This window comes from Pan paniscus, chromosome 18, assembly GCF_029289425.2.
Source record: "Pan paniscus chromosome 18, NHGRI_mPanPan1-v2.0_pri, whole genome shotgun sequence".
NCBI lineage: Eukaryota > Metazoa > Chordata > Mammalia > Primates > Hominidae > Pan > Pan paniscus.
The window spans coordinates 4,838,920-4,862,671 of NC_073267.2; the positions used below are offsets into that span (position 1 = coordinate 4,838,920).

Below are 23,752 nucleotides of genomic sequence, written 5' to 3' on the forward strand. Positions count from 1 at the left end.
CCCTCCCTCGGCCCAGCGCCGGCTCCCGCCGCCCCCTCCCCCGACGCGCACGCCCCGCCTGGCAGCTGGCGCCCCGGGCCTGGGGCCGCTGCGGTGAGAGGGGTTTTGCTGGGAGGGAGGGAGCGAGCGAGCGAGGGGAGGGGTGGAGGCCGCCCCCCGCGCCCCTCCTCCTCGCCCTCCTCCGCGGCCGGCGGGCCCTCCTCCCGCCGCCTCCCTCCTCCCGCCCGCCCGCCCTCCCTCCCTCTAAGACATCCCCGCACGGCCCGGCCGCCGCGGCCACCTTCCCTGCCCGAGCTGCAGATGTGGCGGAGCGGCCGGGCGCCGGGCGGCCGTGCCAGGGGAGCCCGCGCCCCGTGAGCCTCGCGCCCCGGCCCCCGCCCGCCCCGGCCCCTCCCCCGCTCGGCTCCCCGCGCCCCCCGACCGCCGGAGCCCGCAGCCCGGATCCCGACCGCCCCCGCCGCTGAGGTAAGAAGCCCCCCGGGCGTCGCGCCCTGGGGACCGGGCCGGGGAGGGGGTGGGGGCCCGCCTGTCGCGCCGGGGCTGCGGGGCCCGAGGGTCTCCTCCCCCGCTCGCGTCCGCGCCCCGGGCCATTGTGAGCCCTCGCCGAGGCCCCCGCGTTCGCTCGCTCTCTGGCTCGCGCGCTCCCTCCCTCGCCGGCTCCCCGGCCGGGTCCCTCGAGCTCTCGGTCTTTCTTCTCCCTCCTTCCCTCCCTCCGTCTGGAGGCCGGGCCGAGCAGCGCCCGGGCCCGGGGCGGGCGCAAACTTCAGCTGGGAAGTTGGGCGGCCGCGGTGGGGGGCGTGCGGCGAGGTGAGAGGGGGGTACCCGGAGCCTGGGCATGAAGTTGTCCGGGGCAGCCGCCCCTCCTCTCGGCCGCGCCGGGGCTGCTGCTAGGAAGGGCTTTGGAAGGTGCCTCCTCCCTTGGCCGGGAAAGTCTCCCTCCTGCTGCCCCTCGCAAGCCCGGGTCCTTCCTTGGACCTCGGGAAGGGGCGTCCCTGGGGAGTCAGGACTGGGAGTTTGGGACAAGTCCGGCACTTGTTACTCTCCTGCGGTCCGGGTGGACGCAGGCGACCGGCGTGGCAGGGAGGAGATGGCAGGGGGTCCATACGCGCCGGAGGGCGGGTCTGGAGCGGGTGGAGGAGGGGGCGAGGCAGGTGCATCCCGAGGGAGGAGAAGCACGCACAGCTTCCCCACTGGCCCCCTGGGATGGGGCTGGAATCCAGGCTGGCACCTGGAGGCCTTGGCATGCTGCCCTGCCCAGCAGGGTACTCGGGCCACAGCAGGGCAGCGTGCAGCCTGTCTGCCTGTCCAGGAGGGCCCGCCCAGCCTGGCCAGAGGGTGGCCGGGAAGCAATGGTTTCAAGGAGTTGCCCAGCCCTGCCCTGGGGCCTGGGAAGCTGGAAGGGATGCTGGGAGGGGCCCTGGGCCCCCAGCCATCACAGCCCAGGATCTTGGCTCTGGAGAGAATGCTTGACACTGAGGGGGCAGCCAGGCCGGCTGGGGACCTAGCCAAGGCCTGGGCTTGGTCTGGGCCATGGAAAGGGCCTGGGCCATGGTTCTCGGAGGCTGGCACCCTGGGTAGTAGGCCGCCATCCTGCGTGTCCTGGCATCCTGGAGGGAAGGTGGGGCCAGCCTGCGGCTGCGGAGGAAGCCCAGAGACACTGCGCTTCGGAGGGCCTTCCAGCCCCCGGGCTCAGGGGAGGGGAAACTGGCCCCTTGGGTCACCCCTCCCCAAGCCCCATTCTGGTGCCACAGTGCCACAGCTGTCCAGGCCCAGCCCACACACCCATCCCGGGTGACCTCGGACCTTCCCCTCTGCTTCTCCTTCTCCCCAGAGCCCAGGCTGGGCCTCCTAGCTGGCCTGGCCTGCACAGGGGGAGGGGCTGCACCTGGGAGGCCCCTCCCGGGACACCCTTTGCCAAGCTCCAGCCTGGCCCATTTTACCGCCCACCTCCAGCTCAACTTGGCCCTGTCTGCGGCCAGCCAAGCAGGAGACAGTGCCAGGAACTTGGGATGGTGTTTTGGGGGGTGTGCGGACCCCTTGGAAGCAACCCTGTTTTTCTTAGCCTTTTCTCCTCCCCCTCCTTTCCGGAGCTGCCATTAGCGCTGACCCCCTGTGCCTGCCCGCCCTTCCTTGTCTGTGACCTTTGACCTTTGGTGTTAAATCCCTCCAGCTGGGGCTCTTCGGCCCCAGAGTGACCCTGGCCCAGGCCCCCTGGGGGAGTTCTTCTCTCCTTGCTCCTGGCTCTCTACACAGGGACACCTGCCAGTCCCTCCCTCACCAATGGGGAGGGGGTGCCCTGGGAAGCCAGACAGTGAGTCACCCCACTTCCAGGCACCGCTGCTTTTGGGGTCAGTGGCTTCTGGGGATTGGCTGGAGCCCAGTCACAGCCTGGAGGGTGACCGGGGAAAGCCCCTGGCCTGGGAGTCTCCTGCCCTGGGTTCAAGTCTTGGCTCCACCACCAACTTCCAGTGGTCCTTGGGTCAGGCTCCTCCCCTCTCCCGGCCTTGTCTATGAAACCAAGGGGTCAGACCAGGTGAGCTCCCAGAGTCCATGAGAAGCCTGGGTGGAGGGGGGTCAGGGGGAGGAAAGAGGGTGTAAATCCAGCAAAAGCCAACTCTCAATTATCCGAGGGTGGAGCCCGGATGAATAACTGGATGCCACAGACATCCCAAAACCTCATTGCAAACAATCGTGTGAACCGCGTCCCCCCAAAGCTTTTGTTTCTGAGAAACCCAGCTGCAACTGGGTAGCCACAGCGATTTCTTCCCCCGCCTGAACTCCCCTTGCAGGGAGGACAAGTAGAGGGCTGAGAGTGAACAGGCCGGAGGGAAAACAAAGGTCTCCCAGGGCCCCTTCTCGGGGCCTGGAGGGAGGCCCGGACCCCATTTCCAAGGCCCCCACTCTCCCCTCCACCCTTCTTCCCGGCCTGGCCTTGGCCCCGGGCGGTGGGAGTGTCCTCTCACCACCTAATCCTCTCAGGGTCTGGGCAGCCGTATGGGAGGAAGAATGTGTTTTCCCGGCAACAATTTCCCATGTGTATTTCTAGCCACCCGCTCCACTCGCCTGGAATCTGAATTCCCCACTTGGACCAGGGGGTGAGGGCCAGTGCCGGCCAGGGTTTGGGGCAATCTCTGGATGAGGGAGGGTGGCGACAGCTGTGACTGGGGGACCAGATGTGGAGTTCTTATGGGGCATCTTGGGGGGGCTCCTGGGGAAGCAGTTTTGTGGGTCGCCTGGCCTGACCCCCAGCCCCAGAGGCTGCCTCCGAAGGTTCCTGCCTCTAAGGGGAGGCCCGGGGGCTCTGGCACCTAAGGAGGAAATTGATTCCATGGGAGAGGCCCTGTGCTGGGTGGAATTGGGGCGGGGGTGGCTGCAGAGAAAAGTGTCCCCTGAATCCCTTCCTCTCCTCATGGCTATAATTGTTACTTTATTTCACAGCAGGTGACTGAGACCACAGGGGAACCCCGGAAGGTCCTGGGTGGTCTTCCCCTCACCCAGATAAATGCCCTTCTCAGGGGTAGGGGGCATCCCCAGCTTGGCGGGGCTGTGTATTGAGCAGTAAGAGACCCTCTCCCTGCTGGCTAGGGGGTCTCTGGGACCAGCTGAAAGATGCTCTCCACCCTCTGCCTAAGTTGCCTCCCTTCCCAGGGGCTGTGAAAGGGTCCACAGAGATGAGTTGAGGCCCTGATGTGTATCTGGGGGTTCACGTCTCTGGGAACTTGCGCCCTGCCCCAGCCTGCTGCCAGCCCTGGGTGTGGGGACCACAGCCCTAGCGAGTCTCCCGGGCCACATCTGCCTCTCAGTGGTTTCTGAGGTGGCCGCCTCCGCCCTACCCTGGTGAATTCTAAGTCAGGCGTGGCTGGGGGCGGGGACTCCGCACTCCAACAAGCACCTCTAGTACTCTGCTGGGGGGCCAGCGTGGGGGGCACTGCTTTGATCCCAGGGACTGGAGAGGGATCATGGTGATGATGGTGGCAGGGTCTGCAGGGCACAGCCTGGAGGAGACCCAGGTTTCTCTCCTGGCTCCGGCTTAGCCCCTGGGTGAGGCTGGGCAGGCACAGAGGCCGGGTACTCGCCTTCCACTCCCCCGCTCCCCCAGATGGGCTGGAGGATTCTGGTTAGCTGGTGGCCAGGCTAAGTGGGCCTGGGGGGCATGGAGATGGGAAGTGATTCCAGCTGAGGGGTGGGGGCTTCCCATCTGCCCCAGCAGCCCCTGCTGGGGGATGGGTGGGGGCTGAGACTCTTCCAGTTCGATGGCTGGGGGGCGGGTGACTTGGGCTCCTCATGCCCTTTGTCTTCGGTGCTTGAGAGGCCAGGTAGTGCCCACCGCAGGGAGGGGCCGGCCTATGAGTGTCACATGTGCGTGCACACGGACTCCAGCCTTGGCAGATGGCTGCCGGGGAAGGGACGGAGACCCAGCCCTGGCCCCTTCCTCCAGTCATGGCCAAGGGCGGGTGGGAAGCCAGCAAAGGCCCCAGGAGACCGCTGAGTGGACTGAGTCAGCCCCCGGCCGGGAGCCTCCGGAAAACAGTCCTGCCCGTCACATGGAGGGTCCCCACCGCTGGCACAGCACGCTCCCAGGGCAGCCTCGCTGGGACCCTGGTAGTCAAGAGGTCGTCGGAGGCTGGTGGGGGGAAACTGAGGCTCTGAGACATTTGAGGGTTTGGCCCGAGGTCACTCCCAATCGGGGAAGAACAGAGGGGAACTGGAGTCTGGGGCTGTCTGGCCCTGACCCCTGAAATGTCGGTTTAGCCTGGGAATCCCCCCAGCTCCACTCCTGCCCCCACGTCCACTGCAAGGGCATGACGGGGACCAACGTGTCTGGAAGAAGCCTCTCCCCTTCCCTGCATCGTCTGCCTGGGGCTGTCTAGCAAGTCCCGGCCTGCCTGGGCCAGTTCTCCCCTGGGCCACTCCCGCCTTCATCCAGAGCCCCCATTCCCCACCCCACCTTCCAGGCACACTGACTCTGAGCTGGGATGTCCCCTCCCCGCAAGGCTGTAGGGGCCTCCATTGTCCTCCCTATTCTGAAGTCCCCCCAACCCTGTGCTGGTGCTCGTCTCCCTGCCAGCCCCGGCCTCCCCCAGCACCCCCCGGAGCACCTAGTGGTCACCCTGCTTGGTTCTAGGGCCACTGGGCCCCGAGGGCCTGGAGCCACCAGGCCTGGCAGATCCTGCCAGTGGGTGTTCCCCTTTGGAAGGAAAAGGACCTCGATGGCCTTGGAGGCTGTCCCCGGCTTCTGGACTTGCTTTCTTCCAGAGTAGGCGAACAGAGAGGGGCGGGTGGCTGAGGAGGAGGGCATGGGCTGGAGTCCTGTGTGTGCGGTGCCCTGCTGGGCCTGCTGTTGCCCAGCTGTCTGGGGCTGGGGGCCAGGGCTGGGAGGGCGTGGCAGGAGATGGAGCTGGGGGGGATCTGGGCCCTTCCCACCATCCCAGCTGGCCAGGGTGGTTCCTAGGGGCCACCACACCCTTGTCCAGCTCTGTTCCTGGGTCCCTTGCCTGGGACAGGGAGAAAGAGGCATCTATGTCAGGAGACCAGCCCCTGCTTCTAGCCTTGACCTTGGGCAAGTCACATTCCTCTTTGGGCATGAACCCCCCCATACCTACCCCTCCCCTCCTCACTTGGGGGTAAAGGCGGGAATGTCTGTCGAGTGAATGAATACATGAATGAGATGGACTCATTCGCGGAGTGCCAGGTGTTGGGATATGTGAAGGGCAGGTGCCACTGTGCCACCTAAGGTGAGTGGTTGGGGTTGTTGGAGCTTCGGCTGTCCTCTCAGCAGGCCCCCTCCTGTGGATGGGGAAACCCAGGCCTAGTTTTCTCATTCTGCGTTCCCTGCCTCACTGCCCAGTTCACTCTGGTGGATGGGGTGGGCTCTGTGCCAGGGGCCGTGGGAACTGGGGCAGGGGTCTGCTGGTGAGGCCTTCTCTTCAGTAGCCACAGCGGGTTTGGAGCTGCCCGGCGTCCCAGACGTGTCCCGGCCCACTCCCAGGCTCCGTTCTTGGAAGGAGGCTCTGGATGCCAGGGCCAGTGGGAGGCCTGGGGCTGAAGGTCGGCGCTGTGTACACCACGCTGTGCACAGGTGACACTGTGGCTTCAGTGATGCATTGGCAAGGACTTGGACCCGGGACAGCCTGCCTCCAGCGGGGGTGGACAGAGGCAAGTCTTTGCCCAGCAGGCCCTCGGGTACCTGGACCCACAGCCCGTGTGCAGCTCCAGAGACTGAGGCTGGGGAGGGTGAACCAGGGAGCACTTGGTGGAGGAGGGGGCAGAAGGGGATGGTGGCTGGAGAACAGGGGGGCATGGATGGTGGTGAGGGAGGAGCTGGCACCTGGGAGCATCAGGTTCCCAGGGGGCAGGGGATCCTGAGGAAGGGGGGTGCCAAAGGAGAGGGCCTGGGGCAGGAGGCTCTGGGCTGAGAGAGCAGGTGGCACTCTTCTGTGTAGAGCCCTCTGTGGCTCCCCAGTGCCCTCTAGGTTCTGTCCCAGCCTCTCTGAGGGGCCTCTTTCTCTCCTGCCTCCTCGTCTACTCCATGACTGGTAGGGTCACTGCAGATCAGCCGGGCCATGCCTCTGGTCCTCTGTGGCACTGGGCTTTGGGGTCTGCTGGCGAACCCAGCTGTGCCCCTTGCTGGCTGTGACAGTGGCAGGTTTCCCCACATGGAAAATGGGGAAAATGGCATCCATTTGCGGGGTCATCAGGGTGATGGACTGTGTGCAGCAGGTATGCTGACCGGGCGCCGACCCGCAGGGCTCCCACCTCCCCAAGGCTCTTCACCCCATATCCATGAGGCTGACCCGGATCTGTGCCCGACCCCCTGCAGGAGCAGCCGCCCCGACACTGTTTCTCCCACCCCACCTTGGTCGGGGCACCCTCAAGGTCCGGTTCGATCTAGCAGGGCCTGGCGTTGGAATGCATGAATGCGTGGTTGGAGAACCGAGGCAGGAGGGCAGGCCAAGGTCCACCGCCCGCCTTACCCACTCCTGCTCTCGGAGTTGGCGGGTGCCGTTCCCAGTGGACCTGGTACCTGGCCCCAGGCAGGGGAGGCGTGGGCCACGGGCCTGCCCCGACCCCCCAGGACTTAGGAGCTCCTTGTGGGATCTGCCTGCAGCCAGGCGTGGCTTGGGAGGCGCGGTGTTTCCTTCGCTCTGGGGACCCGGCCTCATCCCTGCTCTCCCCCAGAGGCCAAGGCTCCTGAGTCCTGGCCCCGACACTGGGGCAAGGGGTTACTGTGATGTCCTGTGTGTGCCACATTTGTGCACAGGTGTCTGTACATCCGGGGGTGCTGTGGGTGCCTGCTCATGTCCTGTGCTACACTGGCCCATTCCTTTGCTGGTCTCAGATAGCTCTGGCTGGGTCTGCCGAGAATGGCAGTGCTGCCTGGCAGGGCCTGGGCTGTCTGTGCCCCAGCCTTGCTGGGCGTGCATCCCTGTCTCGCTCCCTGGTGCCAGCCCCTCCCAGGGATTTGGGTGGCAGGGCCCAGTGCTCTGGTCCCCTCCCCTCCCAGCCCGGGTGGGTGGGCAGGTGTGGGGGCTGCGGGGCGGGCTTTCCTCTGGCTGGGGCCCAGGTGCAGGCGGTGCTCATAGCTCCAAGCACCCCCCCAAAGCTGGGCAGACAGGAAAATACCAGACATAGTTGTGCAAAGGTGCAGCAGCGGGCAGGCAGCGGGGGGTGGAGGCCGCTGCAGCAGGGGCCCGGATCCACCAGGATGGGGAGGCCTCTGTGCCAGGCCGGCCCTGCAGCTGGACTGCCATGGCCATCTGTGTGAGTGTGCGTGTGTGTGCCGGGGCTCCCGGAGCCCGGTGTCACCCTCCCTGCTGGCGTTGGAGAAGGAAGTGCATCTGGTGGGGCATCTCCTAGGAAGCCCGGGCTGGTGCAGGCCAGGGAAGCCCTCCGGCCCGTCTTCCAGCTTCAGCTCTGCCTGAATTATCTGGGTGACCTTGGCAGGCCCAAGTTGCTGTGCAGGGAACCCCCAGCCTGGGGCCGGAAACAAGAATCCTCTGGGTTACCAGTAGCTGGCAGCTTCTTTATGGCAGGCATGGGGACAAGGCCCTCCCTTGCAAGATGCCCTGAGTCCCAGGGACCATTGCCGTGGTGTCTGTTACCTACAAGGAAACCAAGGCTCAGAGACAGCAGGGCCTTTCTGAGTTCCCACAGCCAGGGGTGGCACAGGGGGCTGTAAACAGGCAGCCTGGCCCTGGGGCACACTCTGTGAACACGCAGAAAAAAGATCCCTGGCACATCCCATCTTCAGGTGCTTTCCCGAGGACCCCATGGCAGAGGGCAGAGGTCAGCCCTGGCTGGGTCACCTGGGACCCCTTGTGTTCCCACCCCGGGAGGGGGTCTGCCCTCCCAAAAGGTCCGGGGGTGCTGGCTGAGTGCCCCGTCTTGGGAGGGGGAGGGGCTGCCTACTGAGCCAAAGGTTCCCAGGGACGGTGAATCCCCCACTCTTCCAGGAAGTGCTGCCTGCCCTGGCCCCTCTCCTGGGATCTGCTGCGCCAGGCCTCGGGATAAGCTCCTCCCTCCCCAGTCCTGGGAGGAGGCCTGTCTGCGGCCAGCTCCTTCCAGGGTTGATCAGGCCTTCCCGGGGCCTTGTAGTGCTCTTTCTTTGATGCAGTTGGGCTCTGGAAGGTGGTTAGGGCCAGCTGTGGTCACTCCCCAGGATCGAAGAGGCCTGAGGTTCTTTGAGGGGCATAGGCTTGTTTAGGGTGCACGCTGGCTGGCAGGTGGCAGAGCCCAGGTTCTCCTGGTTCAGGGTGAGACTGCAGTGGCATAGAGGGGATGGCCAGTCCCCACTCAGCTGCCCTCACAGCGGTAGATGGGCCAAAGGCTATGGACTCATGCACACTGGCGACGATTCATTCAGCACGTTTTATTAAGCACCTACTATGTGCCAGGCACTGTTCTCCGTGCTGAATGTTATGGACGAAGGAGAAGCACTCAATAGTGATTGGATATGCAGCACTGCATTGGTTTCTCCCTGAAACCCAACATGGGGGTCCTATATAATCCCATTTGGGATGAGGGGGATGAGGCGCAGACTGAAGAGACACGCAAAGGGAGTAGCAGAGCTGGGTGGGGCCCCAGGTTTCGAGTCTGGTTCTGCTGCCTGGTCAGGAAGGGGGGCCCTGAGAGGACGAGGCCTCCTGCCTGGGGCCCCCAGCAGGCCCTGCCCCTGCCCGCCAGCCCCTGCTGCTGGGCGGCCAAGGAGGGTGGAGCTCTTGGCCAGAGCAGGGAGCCGCAGCTGGTTCCCAGGAATTCGGGGCTGTGGGGCCGTTTGCTTTGGCAGCAGATCTGCCCTCGGCTCTCCAAGCCTCCTGGTGGGCCCCCCACCCCAGCCAGCCCCTCCAGCGCCCACCCACTGCCTGCTCTGCTATCCCTCCTAGCCCCACAAGTCCCTGGACGGGGAGGGGGTACCAAGCCTGAGCCCCTGACATAGGAAGGGCCAATAGTGAACATGGCTTCTGGACTTACTGGGGTTGAAACCCAGCTCTGCCACGGACAAGCTGTGTGACCTTGGATGGGTCACTTCACTCCCCTGAGCCTCAGTTTTTGCATCTGTAAAATGGGGATGAAACAGCACCTGCCTTCACAGTACCCGCACCTGGCTGTGGGTACTGTCCTCATGCTGCTTGCCCGTGGCTTCTGGTTGTGGGTTTGCCACCTACTTGTGCAGCCTGGGCTGGATGCCTCCCCCTTCAGCCCTCAGTTTCCCCATCTGTAAGACCATAGTGCTGAAGTGATGGTTCCAGTAATAGACTCAGGGACACCCACAGACCAGGGTTTCTCTGACTGGACTGACCAGGGACTCACTTCCTCTTTCTATTAAATTAGAAGATGATGGGCTGGGCGTGGTGGCTCCTGCCTGTAATCCTAGCACTTTGGGAGGCAGAGACAGGAGGATGGCTTGAGTCCAGGAGATCGAGACCAGCCTGGATGACACAGGGAGACCCCCCATCTCTGCAAAATAAAAAATTTAAAAATTAGCTGGGTGTGGTGGTGGTGCACCTGTGGTCCTAGCTGCTCTGCAGGCTGAGGCAGGAGGATCTCTTGAGCCTAGGCGGCAGTTAGCCATGACCACGCCACTGCAGTCCAGCCTGGCAGACAGAGCAAGACTCTGTGTCTTTAAAAAAAAAAAAAAGGCCAGACTTGGTGGCTCTCCACGCCTGTAATCCCAGCACTTTGGGAGGCCGAGGTGGGCGGATCACGAGGTCAGGAGATCGAGACCATCCTGGCTAACACGGTGAAACCCTATCTCTACTAAAAAAATACACAAAAAAAAATTAGCCGGGTGTGGTGGTGGGCGCCTGTAGTCCCAGCTACTCAGGAGGCTGAGGCAGGAGAATGCTGTGAACCTGGGAGGCGGAGCTTGCAGTGAGCTGAGATCGCGCCACTGCACTCCAGCCTGGGTGACAGAGTGAGACTCCATCTCAAAAAAGAAAGAAACAAACAAAAAAAAACAAAGGTGACCACATAGACTTCTGAGAGATGCATCTTGAGGCCTTGTCCCCAAGTTCTCAGCTAAATGGCCACTGCTGACCGAAAGCGCACTCGCAGGACACTCCAAGGCAAGGGGTGTTCCTCACATTGCCCTTGACAACACTGCCACGCTGGCCACTCACCTGACCCCATGCTGCTGGGAGCGGGGCAGGGATGCAGCCCCATCTTACAGAGGACCTGCTTCCTTCTGCAAAGAGACCAAGTGGTTCTCAGGGTGGGTGCACACAGCCCCCCAGTGCACCCTGCACCTCCACAGGCTTAGGGCCTGCCAGCCACCCTCCCCCAAGCAGGAAAGGAGGAGCTTTTTTTGTTGTTTTTTGAGACAGGCCGGAGTGCAGTGGTGTGATCTCGGCTTACTGCAGACTCAAACTCCCCAGGCTCAGGCGATCCTCCCACCTCAGCCTCCCGAGTAGCTGGGACCACAGGTCCCTGCTTCCACGCCCAGCTATTTTTTTTTTTTTTTCCGAGATGGAGTCTCGCTCCGTCGCCCAGGCTAGAGTGCAGTGGCGCAATCTCAGCTCACTGCAACTTCTGCCTCCCTGGTTCAAGCGATTCTCCTGCCTCAGCCTCCCTGGTAGCTGGAATTACAGACACCTGCCACCACGCCCAGCTAATTTTTGTATTTTTAGTAGAGACAGGGTTTCGCCATGTTGGCCAGGCTGGTCTGGAACTCCTGACCTCAGGTGGTCTGCCCTCGGCCTCCCAAAGTGCTGGGATTACAGGCATGAGCCACCGTGCCCGGCCACCGGCTGATTTTTTTACTTCAAACGGGATTTTTCCATGTTGCCCAGGCTGGTGTAGAACTCCTGCACTCAAGGGATTCTCCTGCCTCGGCCTCCCAATGTGCTGGGCTTACAGGCGTCAGCCACCGCGCCTGGCCTAGAAGGAGCTTTATGCAGAGCAGGACTCCAACCAGCTCCCTATTAGCCTAGTGATCTCAAGCCTCAGTTTCCCCATCTGTGAGACCGGGAAAATGACAGCAGCTACTGCCAGGCAGGGTTGTAGAGGGCTCATTGAATCCATGGACAGATGGGCCTGACACGTGGTCAGTACCTAATGGTCCTTTACCCCCTCTGGTGTATGACCCACCCCAGGCCAAGGGGCCCTGGAAGAGACTGTCTTTTCCGGCCTTAGTTTCCCTGAGTGTGCTGGGTCGCCCCGTGCCTTCCAGTAGGGAGGGTGGGGACAGTGGCCGGCCCCGCCTGCCGGGGCGGGATCCTTGGCTACCTGGCCTGGCCGGGGACTGCGGGCGGGGGGCCGGGTGGCTCCGCCAGCGCTGCAGCTGGGGGCCGTCTGCCCGGGCTGCGGGCGGGCACACAATAGCAGCCATTGTCTCGGCCGGGATGGCGGGGGGCCCGCCCAGACCACCCTCCGGGTGACCCCCGCCCTGCGGGGGGTGGGAAGGGCAGGGCGCGGTCCCCCGAAGCCCCCGCCGCCCCGGTGGTCCCCGCGGCCGCCCCCGCGCGCTTCCTCCCTCGCCGCAGCCGCTTCCTCCCGCTCGCCCCGCTCTAATTAGTTCCTTTTGCAGCTGGAGGAGCCGCTCAGCGGCCGGTTCCGCGGCCACCCCCACCCCCCACCGACACCCCCAGCCCTCGCCCCAACCCCTGGGCCCTTGCGTGTGGGGGCGCTGCCCTGGGCGCATCCCAGCCTGAGTGCTCGAGAGACGCAGCCCTGGGCTCTGTGCACCCTCCACGCTGCGCCGTCCCACCGGGGGGAAACTGAGGAACGGAAGGCTCTACCAGGAGGCGCAGAGGGGCGTGGGGCCGGCGGGCCTTGCGCTGCGCCCGGGGAGCATCCACGGGGTGCCCCCACCTGACCGAGAGCCGGCTCCTGCCCTCGGGACCCCGCAGTAATTAGCACCCGGGCCTCTGGCTGAGCTTGTCCAGAGCCAGGCTGTCGGCCTTACGCTGGGGAGAGCCACGGCCACCCGCTCATGGGCACTCACTCAGGGTTCCCAGGTTGCAGGCCCGCTGCTCCCCGCTCTGGGCCTCCGAGGCTTTCAGGAGAGCAGGAACCTAGCTCTCGCCTGCCCCCTTCACCCAGCCGGGAACAAAAGCACAGAGCAGAGCCCAGAACTGGCTGCTGCCGGTCGGGGCGGGGGTGGAAGGGGAGGCTTTAAGCCTGGCCAAGGTCAGAACTGAAGCAGGGTCACTGACCGTCTCCCCTCTGGGGTGGGGCCTCCATTGGAGGAAAAACTCTGGGTGGGGAGGGCCTGGAACGGGGATGCTGGGAGGTGTAGGGCTGGGGGCAGCTCCTTCCTTTCCCGGGGGCAGGGACGCAGGCCGTGTGCCGGGCTCTGGCCTGCATTGGATTGAACCCCTGCCTCCCTGGCAGGACCCAGTGGCAGGAAGTGTGTGGGGGTGCCCCTGGGGACTGGACCTGCTGATGAAGGGGGGGCATTGGAGTCCTCCCTCTGGCTTTGGGCCGTGTGGCTGGCCCCACCTGGGGAGACAGGCTCCTCCTGGGGAAGTGTCCCCTGCAGGCCCTAAGAACAAGGTGACTCGGCCCCTGGCTTCCCGAGTCCCCATGTGTCCTGGGAAGGCAGTGGGGCAGGTGCCAAAGGATGTTGCTTGGGCAGCGCTGCCAGTGAGTGTCCCCGTCAGCTGGAATTCCCAGTTCCCAAACCATCCTGCCCTTGTGGTCCCCTTCTCCGGAAGGGTGGGGGTGGGGGTGAGGACAGAGGCTGTGGGGAGGCCTGTGGCCCCAGGCCAGCCAAGGGACCAGGCCACCAGCCCTTCCTGGCTCCTGAATTCTTCATCAGCATAAATATTTACTTCCTTCCTCCCCGTCCAGGCTCCCAGCACAGAGGAGCTTCGGGGAGGCTGGATTGCGCCTGTGTCTAAAAATAAACAGGTAGCAGGAGGATAGACACACAGATAGACAGATGGAACTGGCAGGGGTTCAGGCAGAGGGCAACTCCCTGTCCAGCCAGACAAACGGTGGAGGGGACCCTGGTCCATCCATCACTGTCACCCACCCACCTGCTAGCGGGGGTGTGGTCCCTACCCCACCGCATCTCTGGGAGCCCCTGGCCCATGCATGGCCTGGGAGGCAAATTCAAACAATCTGACAGCTCCAACAGGGGCGAATCGCAGACCTAGGTCCCACGGCCTAGTGCAGCTGCCCTGGCTCTGATGATGCAGCCTTGGGAGAGGTAGGCAGCCCCCCTGTGCTGAGACCCCCGTGTCAGCCATGTTGGGGTGGGGTCTGGGGATGTGTCCCTAGAAGCAGAGGATCTCCAGTGAAGGGGGGAACGTTTTATGCCCTACCTGCTTGGAGAGTCAGGGCAGAAGGGGAGGACGTGGGAGCTGCCTTCCTGTCCTGCTCTGTGGACAGCATCTCTCCCCACTCACAGGCTATGCTAGCCCCCAGGGAAACACACGGGGGCATATCCAAAGTATTTCACCATGTAGTAGTTATGTCCACCATGGCTGCCCTTTGGTATTGAGTAAAGACCCCAATACCGCGAAAGACGGGATCTCACAGCGTGATTGTGCAGCAGTTAGATTTTCAAGTTGTAATAATCCCAATGAACAAACGCAAGGAAATGTCGTGTTTAACCGCGTAGGAAAAGATTGCTGCTCTGAATGTGAAGTTTGGGTTTAGAATGAAGCGTTGACCTTGTTCTTGGGTCGGTGGATACTGTTAGATCATTTGCATGTGAGGAAAATTACACCAGGTGGGGCGAGGTGGCTCACACCTGTAATCCCAGCACTTCGGCAGGCCGAGGCGGGCAGATCACCTGAGGTCAGGAGTTTGAGACCAGCCTGGCCAACATGGTGAAACCCTGTCGCTACTAAAAATAGAAAAATTAGCTGGGTGTGATGGTGTACACCTGTAATCCCAGCTACTTGGGAGGCTGAGGCAGGACAATCGCTTGAACTCGGGAGGCAGAGGTTGCAGTGAGCCCAGATCACACCACTGCACTCCAGCCTGGGTGACTGAGAGACTCCATTTCCAAAAAGAAAATGAAATTTAAACCAGTGAGAAATTCTAAGAAAAATGATGAAAATTACAGCATGGGAAGTTATACTAAAAGAATACCATCTCCAGTAAAAAATAATTTCTACTTATTTATATGTTAACCCCCAGATACAGCTGGTCAACTCCACCAACCCTGCCCCAGCTGGCCAGGCCAGGCCACAATCCCCAGCTGCCCCCTGGTGGCGACCCAGCGCCCTGGGGCTCCCTGGCTTGCGATGCCTCTCCTCTAGTCCTCTGCAGGGAGGGCGGTGGGGCCCCTGGCTGTGCCCACTTTCTCGGTTTGCCTGGTGCGAGTTCCTTGGAGGTGAGCGTGGCTACCTGCCGGCCATTTCAGAGGATGCTCCTTGCCCCCTGGCCTGGTTCTAGATCTTTGGGGTCAAACAGGGCGGGAGTCCGGAGCATGGCTCCTGCTCTGTCAGAAAAGGCTGTTAGGACACGGCTAGCCAGTTCCCGGGAGATCTGGCTTCAGGCCTTGAATCTTGTTGGGAACAGGCCCCCCAAAATCTGGCTGTAAACTAGCCCCCAAACTGGCCATAAATAAAATCTCTGCAGCGCTGTGACATGTTCATGATGGCCATGACGCCCACGCTGGAAGGTTGTAGGTTTACCAGAATGAGGGCAAGGAACACCTGGCCCACCCAGGGTGGAAAAACTGCTTGAAAGCGTTTGGTTTTTTGTTTGTTTGTTTTTGAGACGGAGTCTTGCTCTGTCGCCCAGGCTGGAGTGCAGTGGTGCGATCTCGGCTCACTGCAAGCTCTGCGTCCCGGGTTCACACCATTCTCCTGCCTCAGCCTCCCGAGTAGCTGGGACTACAGGCGCCCGCCACCACGCCCGGCTAATTTTTTTTTTTGTTATTTAGTAGAGTTGGGGTTTCAGCGTGTTAGCCAGGATGGTCTCTATCTCCTGACCTCGTGATCTCCCCGCCTTGGCCTCCCAAAGTGCTGGGATTACAGGTGTGAGTTACTGCGCCCGGCCAAAGGCGTTCTTGAACCACAAACAATGGCATGAGTGATCTGTGCCTTAAGGATACACTCCTGCTGCAGATAACTAGCCAGACCCATCCCTTTATTTCCCATAAGGAATACTTTCAGTTAGTCTATAATCTATAGAAATTATGCTAATGACTGGCTTGCTGTCAATAAATACGTGGGTAAATCTCTGTTCGAGGCTCTCAGCTCTGAAGGCTGTGAGACCCCTGATTTCCCACCCCACACCGCTATATTTCTGCGTATGTGTCTTTAATTCCTCTAGCGCCGCTGGATTAGTCTCCCGACCGAGCTGGTCTTGGCAAATCTGATAGTTCTTCCACTTCTGAGCTCTGCGATCTGAGGCGATGCCTGTAAAAGACTCAATTTCGCCAAGCGTGGTGGCTCAGGCATGTAGTCCCAGCGTTTTGGGAGGCCAAGGCAGGAGGATCGCTTGAGGCCAGGAGTTCAAGATCAGTTTGGGCAACATGGAGAGACCCGATCTCTACAAAAAAAAAAATTTTTTTTTTTAATTAGCCAGGAGCGGTGCCTGCCTGTAGTCCCAGCTACCAGGGACGCTGAGGTGGGAGGATTGCTTGAGCCTAGGAGGTCGAGGCTGCAGTGAGCTATGATTGTGCCACTTGCACTCCAGCCCGAGTGACAGAGCGAGACTCTGTCAGCAAATAAAATTCAGTTTCATGGCAAAATGAAGAACGTGAGCTTTGTCTTCCCCAAGAGACTCATGGGAAGCAGATGCGGAATCTCTGAGGAGGCTGTTGGCTCTCCCCCCATGATAGCTGCCGGCCAGGTCGCTCAGAGGGTCTCCCTACCCAGGAGACAACCTCACACTGCCCCCTGCTCCTGCTCCTGTTAGACTGTCATGAGTACAGCCCGAGGAGAAGCCTGGGGTCTCAGTGCCACAGCACAGCTCCTGTCCTTCCCCAGGTTCCTGCGTGAAGACCAGCTGGGAGCCCACTGCCTGCTGCCACCTCCAACTCCAGCCCCCTCACCATGCACTCCCTGGACGAGCCGCTCGACCTGAAGCTGAGTATCACCAAGCTCCGGGCGGCAAGAGAGAAGCGGGAGAGGACACTGGGTGTGGTCCGGCCCCGTGCTCTGCACAGGGAGCTGGGCCTGGTGGATGACAGTCCCACACCTGGCTCTCCAGGCTCCCCGCCCTCAGGTACTGGCCCTGGGCAGGGCAGGGGGACTTAGCCCTGATCCAGTCATGGTGACAGGGAGAATGGCCAAGTGTGTCCACCAGCATGTAGCTGCAGCCCCTCTCGGCTTCCGGTTCATGGGAAGCCCACACGCTTGTCCTTCCATCCGCCCAGCAGCGTATGTCTGCAGGGAGGTGGGAGCTGCAGTGCCCAGCTCACGTGGCTGGCACACGATGCAAACTGAGGCCTCTAGGCAGATCTGGAACAGAGCTGGTCGGGCAACCAGGCATTCAGAAGGAGCGGCAGTAGTTCCAGGACCTGCACCCTGGGCTGTGGGGTGGTGCCGCTGGCCAACCTGGGCAGTAGAGGCTGGGTCTGAGCCCAGGAGGTGCCTCTCAGGGATTCCCGGTGCTTGGGCCCAGGGTGGTGTGCACCACTTCTGCCCTGCCTCCAAGAGCAGAGTCACCCGAAAACCAGATTCACCGCTTGTCTGAAGGGGAAGGCTATGGGAGCAGCCCAGCCCGAACCTGCCACTTTACAGAAGGGAGCACTGAGGCAGGAAGGGGCCTGGGAAAAGCTAGAAAGGTTCCTACCTGCCCGTCTGACAGGGACCCAGGGGCCCTGGGTTCGAGTCCTGTTCTGTTATTAACCCTGCGTGCCAGACCATTCCCGTCTGCAAAGCGGGCACTTCCCCCCTCCCCGGCTCACGGGGGCCAAGCTCTGGCGGCTGGTAAAGCTCAGAGGTGGTGGGTGGTGTCACACACCTGTCAGCTCCACAGGCTGCTCCTCACATTCGTGTGGTCTGGGGGCATGGCTGGTGTCTGCTCCCAAGGTCACAGTGGGGGTTCGGAGGCAGGAGTACCTGGCCCACTGGGACTCTATGCTCCAGCACACCCTGAACTGTGCCTCTCCCTTAGGCTTCCTGCTGAACTCCAAGTTTCCTGAGAAGGTGGAGGGACGCTTTTCAGCAGCCCCTCTCGTGGACCTCAGCCTGTCACCACCATCTGGGCTGGACTCCCCCAATGGCAGCAGCTCGCTGTCCCCCGAGCGCCAGGGCAACGGGGACCTGCCTCCAGTGCCCAGTGCCTCGGTAAGGAGGGGTGAGAGTTCCGGAGAGAGGGGTGGACTGGTTTCCTGGGGTTGCCATGACAAAGTACCCCAACACTGAGTGGTTTAAAAAACAGATGTGTTACCCCTCATAATTCTGGAGGCTGGAGTCTACCTGGAAGGCTCTAGGGGAGAACCTTCCCTGCCTCTCTCCTGCCTTCTGGCAGCGTCTGGCAATGCCTGGCACTCTAGCCTGGTAGCTCTTTCACTCCAGGCTCTGCCCTGTCTTCACACGGTCTTTGTCCCTCTGTGTCCGAATCTCTCTCTGGTTTCTCTTATAAAGACACCAGTCATGGCCGGGCACGGTGGCTCACACCTGTAACCCCAGCACTTTAGGAGGCTAAAGTGGGAAGATCGCTTGAGCCCAGGAGTTCAAAACTAGCCTGGGCAACATAGCAAGACCCCATCTCTATTTATTTTTTTGAGACAGAGTCTTGCTCCATTGCCCAGGCTGGAGGGCAGTGGCCTGGATCTCAGCTCACTGCAACCTCCGCCTCCCGGGTTCAAGCGATTCTCCTGCCTCAGCCTCCCAAGCTGGGACTACAGGTACACACCACCACACCTGGCTAATTTTGTATTTTCAGTAGAGACGGGGTTTCACCATGTTGGTCAGGCTGGTCTTGAACTCCTGACCTCAACTGATCCGCCCATCTCGGCCTCCCAAAGTGCTGGGATTACAGGCGTGAGCCACTGCACCTGGCTATATATTTTTTTTAATTAAGAAAATAAAAATTAAAAAGACACCAGTCACGGGGTGTTGGGCCCACCCTAATCTAGTGTGACCTCATGTTAACTTGATTACATCTGCAAAGACCCTAGTTCCAAATAAGGCCACATGCACAGGTAGGGGCTGGGGAGAAGAGGACCTGAATGTCTCTGTTTGGGGACACCATTCAGTCCACTACCGATGGGACAGGGGGGCTCTGGGCCAGCAGGACCTTGACTAGCCCTCCCCTCGCACCCCAGGACTTCCAGCCACTGCGCTATTTGGATGGTGTCCCCAGCTCCTTCCAGTTCTTCCTGCCCCTCGGCTCCGGGGGGGCCCTGCACCTGCCTGCCTCCTCCTTCCTTACCCCTCCCAAGGACAAGTGCCTCTCGCCAGACCTGCCCCTGCCCAAGCAGCTGGTGTGTCGCTGGGCCAAGGTGAGTGGGGGCCAGGAAGAGTAGTGTGGAGTCTGGGGCAGGTCACCCCGCATGGGCTCAGAACACTTCCCATCCTCCGCAGTGTAACCAGCTCTTTGAGCTCCTGCAAGACCTGGTGGACCATGTCAACGATTACCATGTCAAGCCCGAGAAGGATGCGGGGTACTGCTGCCACTGGGAGGGCTGCGCCCGCCATGGCCGAGGTTTCAACGCCAGGTGAGGTGGGGGAGAGAGGGGTAGAGGGAGGACTGGGGTCTCCAGTGAGCTGAGCCGTGCCCCCCGCCCTCCCTGGAGCAGGTACAAGATGCTCATCCACATCCGCACACACACCAACGAGAAGCCGCACCACTGTCCGACCTGCAGCAAGAGCTTCTCCCGCCTGGAGAACCTGAAGATCCACAACCGGTCGCACACAGGTAAGAGGCCGGGGCCGGGCGGCTTGGCCCATGAAGGGGGCGCTCAGCTGAGACCGGCTGGGCAGGTCCCCAGGGGGAGGGGACTGTTAAATAAATCCCGGGCCTCAGAGATAAGGGTTGATCTCATCGCCCAGGGGTCCCTTTTCCAATGCAGTTTGCTAGGGGAAGCATCCCCTGAGGGTTAGACCCCCACCCAGCACCTGCTCTTGGAGCACCAATGCCATTTCCTGGTTCCCGTGGGCATCTTCTGACTAATGCCACCTCTGTGATCGCAGAGGCCAGGTCGGCTTCACTCCTCACTACAGCCCAGGCCCATAGCAGGACAGCTCTGGTTGTCGGAGCCACAGACATAATTTTACATTTCCTAATCGCTGCATAAAATACAGCAAAAATAAATGGGTGAAATTAATTGTAATATGGTTCGTTGACCCCGGTACATCCAACGTGTTATCAATTCATTATTAAAGACAAATCAGTGAGATATTGAAGTTCTTCATTTCATGACAAAGCCTCAAGGAGCTGATGTGTATGTTTTTTCCTGGTGTTTATTTCACCCTGGCAGCACAACTCCAGGTGGAGAGCCATGTATCAGGAGGTCAGTCACTACATGTGGCCCCCTGCTCTGGCCAGGGCAGCAGAAGATGCCTGGTGAACCTTCAGCCATTTGTTGAGTGAGGGCAGTAGTGCCCAGGCAGCACTCCCTGTGGCCAGGCCCACGCTGGGCGCCTCGTGCCAGGATGTGATCTCCAAGGCCATGGTGTCTTTTTTTTTCTTGAGACAGACTCACTCTGTCACCCAGGCTGGAGTGCAGTGGCATGATCTTGGCTCACTGCAACCTCTGCCTCCCAGGTTCAAGTAATTCTCCTGCCTCAGCCTCCGAGGTAGCTGGGATTACAGGCACCTGCCACCACACCCAGCTAGTTTTCGTAGTTTTAGTAGAGACGGGGTCTCACCATGTTGGCCCTGCTGGTCTGGAACTCCTGGCCTCAAGTGATCTGCCTGCCTTGGCCTCCCAAAGTGCTGAAATTACAGGCGTGAGCCACCGGGCCCGGCCTCCAAGGCCATGTTCTGCTGCTGAAAGGCACACCCTCTGTAGCAGAGGGTGCAGGGCGAGGCCAGGCAGAGCTGGAGTCAACCAGGCTGAGTTTTCAGCCTCTGTGCCCTGCCTGGGGGCAGATCTCATGCCATGTGCTGGGGATGCCCCCTGCCCCCAGAATTGGGGCATCTGTGTTCCCAGGGAGTGCTTGGCCTGGGGAAATGTTGAGTGCATGGGGTGAGACCCAGGAAGGGGAGAGACCCCTCATGGCGGCACTGCACTGCACCACCCTGCAGGTGAGAAGCCCTACGTCTGCCCCTATGAGGGCTGCAACAAGCGCTATTCCAACTCCAGTGACCGCTTTAAGCACACGCGCACCCACTACGTGGACAAGCCCTACTACTGCAAGATGCCCGGCTGCCACAAGCGCTACACGGACCCCAGCTCACTGCGCAAGCACATCAAGGCCCATGGCCACTTCGTGTCCCACGAGCAGCAAGAGCTCCTGCAGCTGCGCCCACCCCCTAAGCCGCCACTGCCCGCCCCCGACGGCGGCCCCTATGTCAGTGGGGCCCAGATCATCATCCCCAACCCAGCTGCCCTCTTTGGAGGCCCTGGCCTGCCCGGCTTACCCCTACCCCTGGCCCCCGGCCCCCTTGACCTCAGTGCCCTGGCCTGTGGCAATGGTGGGGGCAGTGGGGGTGGGGGGGGCATGGGCCCTGGGCTGCCAGGCCCCGTCCTGCCTCTCAATCTGGCCAAGAACCCGCTGCTGCCCTCGCCCTTTGGGGCTGGCGGACTGGGCTTGCCTGTGGTCTCCCTCCTTGCTGGCGCCGCTGGTGGCAAGGCCGAGGGGGAGAAGGGGCGTGGGTCGGTGCCCACCAGGGCCCTGGGCATGGAGGGCCACAAGACGCCCCTTGAAAGGACGGAGAGCAGCTGCTCCCGGCCAAGCCCCGATGGACTCCCCCTGCTGCCAGGCACCGTGCTGGACCTGTCCACGGGCGTCAACTCAGCTGCCAGCAGCCCAGAGGCGTTGGCCCCTGGCTGGGTGGTCATCCCGCCAGGCTCAGTGCTGCTCAAACCGGCTGTGGTGAACTGATGAGCCCATCCTGCGGACAGTTGTGGTGCCCCCCCGGGCAGCTCCCGGCACTGCCCCCGACGAACGGAAACTCTTCTGTGAAATAGCAATAATGTCCTACTGCCCGGGCAGTCCCAGCCCAGCCCGCCGGGAGCAAGGATGGTGCTAGGTCATTCATGGCTGGCCTCCCAGCCCCTGGGTGGGGACCTGGCCTGTCATGCAGGGAGAGCTGTGCTCCTGGGTGCTGAAGCCTCGCTCCTGTCTGTCCCCCACCACCTGGCCCTCAGCTTCTGAGAGGCTTTCCCCTGCCCGACCTCCTCCCGTTTCCCTCTCCCACCCTGGCACCTCCCTCACCTAGTGACCACCCATGGCAAGTCGCCCTCTCCCAGCAGACGGGGTGGGTGGGGTAGCATCTGCCCTCCCTGCTGGCACCAAGGCTCCCCCTTCCTGAGAGGAGCCCCCAGGGACCAGAGGCCTGCCCTTCCCTCCTAGGCTTACCCAGCCCCTGCCCTGGGGGCTCCTTGGACCCCTTTCCCTCTGACCCTGCCTCCAGAGGGAAAGCAAGACAGATGCAGGCCCCTGCAAAGCCCCAAGTAGAAGCATGCCCCCCAGGACAAGGTGCCTCCCACTAGTTAGGAGGAGGCCCGCTCTGCAGCCGCCGTCCTCACCCCACGCCAGGCCTGCAGTACCAGATGGGATAGCTGGCCACTCCACCCCTGCACCCCAGGGTCTCCTCCCTCTACCTTTTGGGGCACCCTGGGAGCATGGGAAGCAGGTCTGAGGGCCCCTGAGCTGGCAAGGGGAGGTGCCAGGCCAGCTGTGGTGCCAAGATACTGAGTGACCTGGGCCCTAGCTCAGGGAGCATGTGGGGCCAGGCCCAGCGCCCCGTCTTCCTCCTCCTACCCCCGCTGGGCCTGGCCTGGGCAGCGCCCCCTGCAGAGGCCTTTGGGTCCTTGGTCCTGTACCAGGAAGGGGGAGGCTGGCTGGGGACGACCGACCACAGGCTGGGACACAGCTCCTGGTCTGGGGGCTCCAAGTGACAGCATGCAGGGGAGGGGGCTCCCAGTCAGTGCTGTGTTGGGAGCTTTCTGGAGGCTGTGGACTGAAGGCCTTGAGGGAAGCAGTGGCTGGAGGAGGGTGCTGGACCCATGACACGTTGCTTCCTCTGGCTTTTCCCTGCTGGGCCGCTTTCTCAGAGGCACTTCCCCACCCCTAACACCCAGTGGGCCCCCCCAGGTTCTGTGCCACTCAGAGGGACCCTGGCAGGGGCCAGAACCACTTAAGGGTGGTGCTGGAGGGCCTTGTGCCCCAGTCCCATCCCAGGACGCCCTGAGGGATGGACGCAGCCATGCACCCCCCATCTGGGGCCTCTCCCTGCTCCCTCTCCCACCTGGCAGCTGGGAGTTCTGGCTTCTAGGCCTGCGCTGTCACCAGGCCTCTGAGTGGCCAGGCCCTTCCACCTCCCCATCTGTAAAACGAGGCAGCTGCCCGGACAGCCTTGGGGTCCTTAGTGGCCCTGCAGGTCCTCTGGCAGCTCTGCTGACCCCACCCTCTCCCGGACTGCCCTTCTGTCCCAGAGGGGTCACCCTGACCCGGCCCACCTTGCCACTGGGCTTTGGACTCCAGCCCTGACAGGGCCCAGCCACACTGGCTCTGCCCCTCGAAGGGGCTATGAGCAAGGTAGGAGGGAGCTGGTCTCCTTTCTTCGGGCCCCACCCAGGCCCTGAGCACCCCCCACCCCTGTGAGGGCCCCAGGCCTTAAGTCCCTGGCGGGGTCATGGGTTTGCAACTTGAGCAGAGCGGAGGAACAGGGCACTGGAAGGCCAACGAGCTCAGCATGCGACTCGGTGACGGACCAGGCTCGGCAGGGCCGGTGTACTTTTTGTGGTTGTCATTGGTGTGTTGTTGCACATTCCAGGACGTCAGTATTTTAACAGGTTCTAAGTGCCTTTCTATCGTAGCTTATGTTTTCCTCCTCTTGGCTCCATTGCTGTTAGCATAGAGTTTTAAAAAAAAGAGATAAGCTAATGACTATAACAATATATTCCTCCATGGGAGAGGAAGTTTATAAAGAAACAATAAAAGTGAGTTGCAAAGATGGCTTGTATGTCATGGATGTGCCAGGAACCCGGCCCTGACATGAGGCCACCACTGCCCTGAGCCCCTGCAGGCCTGATCTGGGCTTCCTCCCCAACCCTGCAGGTGCCCCTCCCTCTCAATCTGCCGCTTAGAGCAGGAACTGGAAGGCTGGGAAGGAGGTAGGTGCTGAGGGCGCACAGGTGACAGGAACTGAGACAGAAGATTCCAGGCGGAGCATCCCAAGGTCCAAGTCCTCAGCCCACTACTGCCCGCTGCGGCTTTGGAGAGTG

At 61.8% G+C, this 23,752-nt stretch overlaps 2 protein-coding genes across 4 annotated transcripts in view; one reads left to right on the plus strand and one right to left on the minus strand.

The window, feature by feature from the left end:
• Positions 1 to 23,479, plus strand: GLIS2 (GLIS family zinc finger 2). The gene is made up of 7 exons (XM_034939703.3): positions 1 to 465; positions 16,392 to 16,629; positions 17,524 to 17,696; positions 18,680 to 18,856; positions 18,939 to 19,072; positions 19,154 to 19,272; positions 20,605 to 23,479. The coding sequence occupies exons 2-7, from the start codon at positions 16,458 to 16,460 to the stop codon at positions 21,402 to 21,404; spliced, it is 1,575 nt and encodes a 524-aa protein (XP_034795594.3). The 5' UTR covers positions 1 to 465; positions 16,392 to 16,457; the 3' UTR covers positions 21,405 to 23,479.
• The window catches only part of PAM16 (presequence translocase associated motor 16), a 35,707-nt gene continuing 20,354 nt past the window's right edge, over positions 8,400 to 23,752 (minus strand). The window contains exons 2-3 of one of the 3 annotated variants that reach the window (XR_008954889.2): positions 12,443 to 15,951; positions 8,400 to 9,555 (exon numbers count right to left, since the gene is read on the minus strand). Coding sequence is in view for 2 of the 3 variants with exons in the window: in XM_057299976.2 (XP_057155959.1) it covers positions 12,513 to 13,457 (945 nt within the window). In the remaining variant the exon portion in view is untranslated. Of the gene's footprint in view, positions 9,556 to 11,928; positions 15,952 to 23,752 lie in introns of those variants that run through there. The other 2 variants (XM_057299976.2, XM_057299977.2) reach the window with 2 other exon arrangements.

Excerpts from the sequence above, each read along its gene's own strand:
- GLIS2 (XM_034939703.3), top strand. The coding sequence starts at position 16,458 with ATGCACTCCCTGGACGAGCCGCTCGACCTGAAGCTGAGTATCACCAAG. Across the intron at positions 17,697-18,679 it reads CTCCAGTGCCCAGTGCCTCG|GACTTCCAGCCACTGCGCTA; the intron begins GTAAGGAGGGGT and ends CTCGCACCCCAG. Across the intron at positions 19,273-20,604 it reads CCACAACCGGTCGCACACAG|GTGAGAAGCCCTACGTCTGC; the intron begins GTAAGAGGCCGG and ends ACCACCCTGCAG.